This window comes from Acomys minous (genome assembly GCF_964271855.1).
Source record: "Acomys minous genome assembly, chromosome: 12".
NCBI lineage: Eukaryota > Metazoa > Chordata > Mammalia > Rodentia > Muridae > Acomys > Acomys minous.
The window spans coordinates 93,919,409-93,927,696 of record NC_140493.1 but is presented as its reverse complement, the minus strand read 5'-3'; the positions used below and the strand labels follow the sequence as shown (position 1 = coordinate 93,927,696).

General features: G+C 52.0%; 1 protein-coding gene across 1 annotated transcript; it reads right to left on the bottom strand.

The window, feature by feature from the left end:
- Positions 1-5,827: 5,827 nt before the first annotated feature.
- Positions 5,828-7,991, bottom strand: ARL4D (ARF like GTPase 4D). Its single transcript, XM_084751374.1, has 2 exons — positions 7,870-7,991; positions 5,828-7,120 (listed from the first exon to the last, which is right to left on the bottom strand). Exon 2 carries the CDS (start codon positions 7,010-7,012, stop codon positions 6,407-6,409), a length of 606 nt encoding a protein of 201 aa, XP_084607500.1. The 5' UTR covers positions 7,013-7,120; positions 7,870-7,991; the 3' UTR covers positions 5,828-6,406.
- Positions 7,992-8,288: the final 297 nt, after the last annotated feature.

Genomic DNA, 8,288 nt, shown 5'->3' with positions numbered 1-8,288 from the left:
ACTCAGGGAGACAGAGGCATGCGGACCTCTGAGTTTGAAGCCAGCCCTGATCTACAAAGCTAGTCTAGGACAGTAAAGGCTACACAGAGAAACCCTGTATGGAAAACTAACAAGCTGGGCGTGGTGGCACACGCCTTTAATCCCAGCACTCGGGAGGCAAAGGAGGCAAAGGAGGCAAAGGAGGCAAAGGAGGCAAAGGAGGCAGAGGCAGAGGCAGGCAGGTCGCTGTGAGTTCGAGGCCAGCCTGGTCTACAAAGTGAGTCCAGGACAGCCAGGACTACACAGAGAGACCCTGTCTCGAAAAACCAAAAAAAAAAAAAAAGAAAGAAAGAAAGAAAAATAACAACAACAAACAATTGTAATAATAAAATAAGGCTGTTCCTGGAGCTGTGTCTCAACAGTAGAGCACTTAGCTTGTATTCAGTCCCCACACAAACTAGTTGAGGGAGGCAAGACAGACACCTTGCTTTCAGCATACTTTAAAACCAGCTGTATAACCTCTCCCCTTCTCCAAGATCTTTCCAGCAAATTAACCTGGAAGGACATGGTATAAAGGCGATGAGCCTCCCGCCTTCCCACGTCACCCTACCACATTCCACTGGAGGGGGGAAGGGATGATAGGCCAGCGTTAAGAAAGAGGTCAGAGGGAACACTAACGCTCAGGCCCAAACTGCCCACTGTGCGCTCTGGGAAACCAGAGTCATCAAGAGTCCTTGTGCTATCGGTGGGGATCCCGGGTCAAGCTGGCGTCGTGGGGGTGGGGGAGGGGGAGGGGGGGTGGGGGGGTGGGGCTAGAACCTCCCCATTCCTCTTTAGGGCTTTCTTCCTTGCTCAGTCCCAAGCAAGCATTATCTGTCTCAGCCTCCCTCCCTGAGCCAAGTCCCCTCCACTCCAGGATTTATTTCAGGACTTGCTTCGCCTACTTTGCCTGACGTTTGTGACAAGCTGGGTGCTAGGGAGCCTTCACCATCTGCCTGCCTCCACCACCAGCCAGGCAGCCCGCAGAGGTGGCAAGCCGGAGCTCACTTTCCACCCAAGAGAGTCCTCTACCCAGTTACAGGACTCAACTCATAGTAATGCACATCTTAGGGTTAAAGGCATGTGCCACCAAACTACTAAGTGACAACTCTACTATGATTTCAAAACGAAACAAAACCTTTACGCTGGACATGGTGCAAAACTTTAATCCTAGGTGGACGTCTGGGAGTTCGAGGCCAGCCTGGTCTACAAAACAAGTCCAGGATAGGCAAGGTTACACACAGAAACCCTGTCTTGAAAAGGGAGGGGGAAGGGAGAGAGGGAGAGAGAGAGAGAGAGAGAGAGAGAGAGAGAGAGAGAGAGAGAGAACGCCAGGTGTGGTGGCACACACCTTTAATCCCAGCATTTGAGAGACAAAGACAGGTGGATTTCTGTGAGTTCGAGGCCAGCCTGGTATACAAAGCAAGTCCAAGACAGCCAAGACTACAAGAGAAGCCCGTCTCAAAAAACTAAACTTTGTGTGTGTGTGTGTGTGTGCGTGTGCACCATGATACAAGTGTGAAAGTTAGGAGTTAGAGTCAGAAGACAAGTTTCAGTGGTCATTTCTCTCCCTCTGTCATGTGGGGGGGTCACACCAGGTTGTCAGGTTCGCAGCAGGTGAATTCATCTGCCTGAGCCACCTTGAACTTGCCCACATAATACCCTTTGACACAACAAGTAATTTTCCTCAAGCGTGCAAAAAAATACGTAAGGAAGGATTTGATTCATTCACATGGTGAGTTCCATAATAAATCCATTAATAAAATGATGATACATTCACATAATGAAACTTCATGTACTCATCAAAAAGAATAAGAAAAATCATAGGTGTCAGCAATGAATCATGCCCAAGATATAAATGAAAAAAAGCAAAACTGGACAGGACATGTTATATAATCCTGTGTGTGGTTGGAGAGACACATCTTTCTACCCATATGCAAAGAAAAACATATGGAAAATAGATTTAAAACTTCTTCAAAAGCCGGGTGTGGTGGTACACGCCTTTAATCCCAGCACTGGGAAGACAGAGGCAGGTGGATAACTGAGTTCGAGGACAGCCAAGGCTACACAGAGAAACTGTCTCAGAAAATAAGTAAAAAAAATAAGTGTTTGCCATCACACTTGGCATTTTCTATGTTTAAGGTTTTTTTTTCCCCCACAGTAAAGATCTATTACCTCTGCCATAAGGGATGATCAGTAAAACATTTTTATGTCTATTTTAAGGTTTTTTTTTTCTTTCTTACTTTAAGTCTGTGTTTATGTGTTTGTGTACTATATGGGTACCTGGTACTAGAGGAAGTTTGACGTGGAACTTTAGGCCATTTTCCTGCCTCTGCCTCCTGAGTACTGAGGTCACAGGCTTGAACTCCCCATCTACCCACACCTGGGGAAATAGATTTTTTTTTTCCCTTCTGGTTCAACCAGGAGAGGAGGTCCTAAGATTCCACCTGGATTCCGCAACAGTGAGTGCCCTGGAATTGGCCAGCCTGCTGCTTCTAAGGAATTGTACTTCGTTGGGGGTGAGGAAGTGTTGGGGCAGTGGGGGTATGGGGTGAGGGATATGGGGTATAGTAAGGTGGGATAGGGCAGAGGGTGCCTCATAGCCTCCTCTCTGATAGTTTCCTTTTCTACTGCTCACTGCTGCGCCCCCCCCCCTTTCAAAACAGGCTCCTGAGGGAAAATAGGCCATTCTTTGCAATGAGGCCTGTCAAATTTGTTTTAAGATAAAGTATCAGGGGTGGGTGGTGGTGGTGCACACCTTTAATCCCAGCCCTTGGGAGGCCGAGGCAGGCAGATCTCTGTGAGTTCGAGGCCAGCCTGGTCTACGGAGCATCCAGGACAGCCAAGGCTACACAGAGAAACCCTGTCTTGAAAAACAAACAAAAGACAAGGTGTCACTAGCTCTGGCTGGCCTCAAACTCACAGTGATCTGCCTGTGACTTCCACACGTCAGTGTTAGGCCTATGTCACCAAGCCTAGACTTTCTGACCCTGTGACATATGTGGTCATCTGCAAATTTCAAAGCTGGAGAAGCACACGACTGAGCTTCCAGGCGTTGTACAAAGAGCTTATAATGTTTTAAGTAAGTTTTATGATTTTGTGTTGGGCTGTGTTCATAACTGCATTTCCCCCTGCTGGGTTGGGCCTCCCGGGAGATGTCTGATGATGATTGCGTGAAAGGAGGGTGTGGACTTTCTGGCCAGATTTGAAAACAGAGCTCTGGTTAGGTTAGGAGATAAGACTTCCACTCCCCCGAAGGGAGTGAGGGAAGAAGCGGAAAGCTGGGCCTTAATCTAATCAAGGAACGGGAAGGCCGAGAGATGGAGGGAGGGCAGGGGCAGGAGGCGAAAGCTCAGGGATGGCAACTTGTTCGCCTGGGAGCAGGATCTGAATGTATCCAGAAGTAGCTGCGTGCCCTCGGGCAAATCCCTGCCCACCATAAAATAACCCTTAGGGGCTTTTCTCTTTCGCCTTTCCCCCTTGAGCGCATGCGCAGTGCTGAAGGCTTTCCGTGCACTGGGGAACCGGGAGCCCACCACCATCTCTTCCCAGAGAAGGAGGCTCCAAGAAGGAAAGGCTTGCAAGGAAAATGCCCTCCCTGTGGATTCTAGATTCAGACTTGTGCAAGGAAAGAGGGTGGCCAGTGGGAGGAAGGGTGAGTCAGAAGGGAGCCTCAACTCTGGGCCTACAGGTCTCCAACTTTCCTTTACAGTGGCGTCCAGTTCCAGCCCTCACTCCTGCGCCAGCGACCTTGTCGTCCGAGAGAAAATTACATTTCCTGGGGAAAGCAGGACAAAGAAATACAACCTGCCTCCAGCCGTCACCCACTGCAAGCCTTGACCTTGGCCCAGTGTTTGAAATTCAGAAGCCCCGAGGCAAGGCTAACCTTTGCAGCTCTCCGGTCCTGTTGACAGTCAAGGCTGGATTCCGCCAAAGCTCCCAGTGTTCCTCCCACCCTCAGCTACACAGTGTGGCAGTTTTACTGAGAATCCCTCCCTCCCCCCCCCCCCAACCCCGGGGGCTCCCCTCTCTCTACACACTGTCAAGGCTTTTCCATCTCTTCCTCTGCCACTGACAGCTAAACAACCAAGCCCGAGGGTTTTGGGGTCTAGAACAGCCGCAGACCTCCTGTGGACCATGATGCCTGACCTGCCCAACGGCTAGGACACAAGTGAGAAGGTTTTAGTTCTAAGCAGTTAAGAAGGAACAGCTGTTAACTGAGCCACTATCAAGAGCCGGCACCTGGTGGGGTGGGAGTGGGGGGCCCGGAAGAGCTGACACCTCAGAAGCCCCTTAGAGAAAGGGAAAGAGGGAAGACATTCCTGTACCTTTCCTCAACTCAGTCCCAGAAGTGACTAGTTGTAAAAACAAAACAAAACAAAACCCTCACTGATGATTTTAAGACAAAAGCAGAACTGGGGGTGGGAAGGAAAGATCTCCCGAGACAAGCGTTCTGGGCTGGTCACGTCCTTCCCAACCTACTACTGTCCCTGAACTGCAGAACTGGGTTCCCAAAGGACAAAAGCCATCAATCAAGTGTGTCAGAGAGGTCAGGTAGCACACGTTCCTGGCAGAACCAGCCCAGCAGCTCTGTCAAGCCGTCCCTAACACTGACGCACACTCGGGCACCCTTCCGGATCAATGCACACTCTCTCACACATTACACACACACACACACACACACACCCATCCAGCCAGACGTTCAGGGGAGTTAGAGGACAAGTTGAAATAGCCCTGGACTCAGCAGCAAGCACCGGCTTTTGGAAGAGAGGCCTCCCTGAGAGAGAGTGCTGTTGAAATACAACCCCCCCCCCCCACACACACCCACTCCTTTATCAGATCCCAAGGCAGGACTGTCAGATACTCCAGTGATCCCCCTGTTTGCATAGGCGTGGGCGGGACTGAGGGCTAGAAAGATTGTCCTTGGCTTTCTCAGAACTCCCACCCAGAAAGATTAGGAGAATCTTATTGTTCTAGGAGACACCCAGCTGGCCTTCCTGCGATGGGGGTGGGGGTGGGGGTGGGGGTGGGGGTGGGGCCCCTGGAAGCCTAAGCAGGAAACCTGGAACCTGGCAACGCTAACATGGTATCCTACCATTGTGTGTGTGGGGGGGGCAGGGTCTCATGTCACCCAGACTAGCCTGAAGATTCCTGACCCCCCTGCTTCAACCTCCCCACCCCAAATGCCAGGACTGCAGGTGTGCACTGCACACACCACTCTCTGGCGTGTCCTATATTCCCCCGTCTTGCCTGAGGTTGGGAGTGGGGGTAGATGACGGTGCTGCTGTCCCCTCTGGGGAGAAGAGCTGCTGTTCCCATCGCTGAAGACTCAGCCTTAGTCACCAGGCCAACCCAGGCCTCTGCAGCCACCAGCTGCTGCCGGGAGAGCTGCCGTCAGCAGGACTGAGCTCTCCTCAGTGGCTTAGAGCCAGGGATTACTTATTCCACATTCTTACCACATCCTCCAAAAGGGGAAAAGAAATGGGCCCGGACCTGAGCACTAGAGAGGCCGGGATGAGGCCAGTGTGACCCTTCAAGGTCTTGGGTACAGACAGACCTTAGACTTTGTCCACAGGCCCCTTAATGAGATGAGGAGCAACAATAGCTTTAGGGTTTTCAATCACCTGCAGAATTTGTACCAGCCATCCCCCGCCCCCCCCCAAGTACACATTCTAATTTGTGAGTGCTTAGTGTTTTGTTCATCCAGGATAAGCATATCTCCCCTTCCTGTGCTCCACGCAAATAAAGCTCTCCATAGAGCTACGTAAGTCACCAGAGAGGAAGTTAGTTACCAGGTCAAAACAAGAGCTAGAATCATCAACTTTAATAACTTACAAGCAAATGCTTAAAAAAAAAGTAATACAGAGGAGATACAACGATTATCTTTTTTAAAAAAAGGCCGAGGATCTGTGAACATGGAGGATCCTGGCACTTTCACAGACACTGAACGGTTGTGACCAGAAGAGTAGCTGAGGAGCCCCCGCCCCCCTCAATTCTGAGAGGGAAGATGTTCTCAGTTCATTCCCAAATGCATCCTCAGGACAACTTCCTACACACGCTTCCCCTGCAAAAGTAAAAATATGCATCCAAATAAAACGCTAGGGAGGAAAAAAAAATGGAGAGCCAAGGTCGAGGTAGAGTCAGCGTTTACATTTGTCTCCAGTCTGGCAGGCCCTACCCTCTTACAGCTGAAGAGCAGTGAAGACACTTCATCTCCCCTCCCCCTACGTGGCACCGATTAACAGGACCCCCCCACGGTCGGTCCTTCAGTCCTTTGAGGCGGCCAGGTCCAGCACCCAGACTGACTGGCTTGAGAGGTCACAGGCCCCCTGCCTGCCTATCATGTGTACTGACCCCCTAGTAGGTAGGGGAGAGGGCAGCCTCGGGGTCACCGTCTCTTCTTGCTTGCCCGAGGGGCCTTTTTCCTCTTCACGATCATCTCGTACAAACGCTCCAGTCCTGGCTGCAGACCCAACCCGTCCACGGCACTGCAGCCCTGCACGTGGGTGAGCGTGGCAGCTGCCAGCTCCCGGACGGCCAGCTTCTTCTCCACCTCAACCGCACTCAGCGCCCCCGGCTGGTCCTGCTTGTTGGCCAACACCAACACCGGCACCCCCTGGTTGTCCGAGGCCTTGCTGATTCGGTGTAACTCCACCTTGGCTTCCTCTAACCTCTCGGTTTCAGCGGAGTCCACCACGAACACCAGTCCATCTGTGCGGCGGGTGTAGGAGCGCCACAGTGGCCGTAGCTTCTCCTGACCCCCGACGTCCCATACTTGGAAAGTGATCCCACGGGACCCCCCTAAGGGCACTCGGATCTTCTCAGTGTTGAAGCCCTTGGTGGGGACGCTCTGGACAAACTCCTTGAACTTGAGGCGGTACAGAAGGGACGTCTTCCCTGCTGAGTCCAGCCCGATGACCACAACGTGCAGGGCCTGGAAGTGGGGCAGAAAGGATGAGGCCGTGGGTGCCATTTCAGTCAAGTGGTTCCCCATGTTGAGCTAGGGTGCAGGGCAGACCTAAGGAGCAGGGTCTGGGGCTCCAGTACAGGGGTAGGAGGAACGGGGAGGCCTTGAAACTGCAGGCAGCACCGGCTGGGTTATCTAAACAAGAAAAGGTCAAAAGAGGGGGGAAAAAGAGAGAGAGAGAGAGAGAGAGAGAGAGAGAGAAAGGTTTAGAATAAACACAAATTTGCAACTTTTGGATCCTTTCCCTAAGTCCGCAGCCCACTCTTCTAAATGTTCCTTTTGCTAAAATTGTTAAGGTGCCTCTATTTTTCACATTAAAAAAAAAATTATGTTGTGCCCGTGTGTAAGCCCCACGCGGGTTGTGCGTGTAAGGCAGGGCAACTTGCAAGAGTATGTGGCCCTCAGGGATCAAATAAGGTCTTTGGGCTTCAGTGTGGGCACTTTTAACCCCTGAGCTATCTCGCGTGCCTTCCTCCTTTCCCTTTTCTTTCTTTCTTTTTTTTTTTTTAAAGTACCTACAGGTGTAGCAGGCGTTCTCCAGCCCTAGAGGCCCTGAGGTGCTAGGATCCTCCAGGGTGCGGATCCTGCGGTAAGATCATTGTCCTGCACCTCTCTCTGAGCTTTAGTGAATGCAAACGCTGTGATCTTCATTCCCTAGAGAATTCCCTCGCCCGAAGGAGGCGGTCGGGCAGTGTGCCCCAAATAAGAGCCCCGGTGCCGGTCGGCTCCCACACGCCCTCCGCATTACCCACACCGCTAGCACGCCCCTGCTGCCGCTGTAACCGCCATCCCCTCGGTCCTGAGACTGTCCCGCCTGCCTTTCTCCAGTTGTCCACACCGGCTCCCCCAAACCCCGCAAGTCGGCGTCTTACACCGCCCTTTACCTTCAGTCAGCCGCGCTCCGCGCCAGCTACGTCCTCGCTGCTGGGTCCGCAGGACGCGTCTCAGCTACAGCGGACTTTGCTGCGCCGCAGCTCAGGTTCAGTATTAAAAACCCTCCTGTGACGTCATATGACGCGGGCCAATCATCGGCCCCCAGGCGGAGCAGCCCCATCTTGGGGAGGGAACGCTCGCTCTATCCGGAACCGCTTTATTTAACCTTTTTCTACTTTATTCCAGTATTTGGAATGGAGCCTGGAATTCATCAGGGATGGGAGGTGAGAAGGACCAAAGGAACAGGCGTGGCCGCGTCTGACGAGAGCAGGGAAAGAAATGTCTAATAATGACACCACCCCTCCATCCCTTTTCCCGCAGACACAGCAGTCGCCCACCAATAGTCCTCTCTCCACCTAAGGGTCGGCTC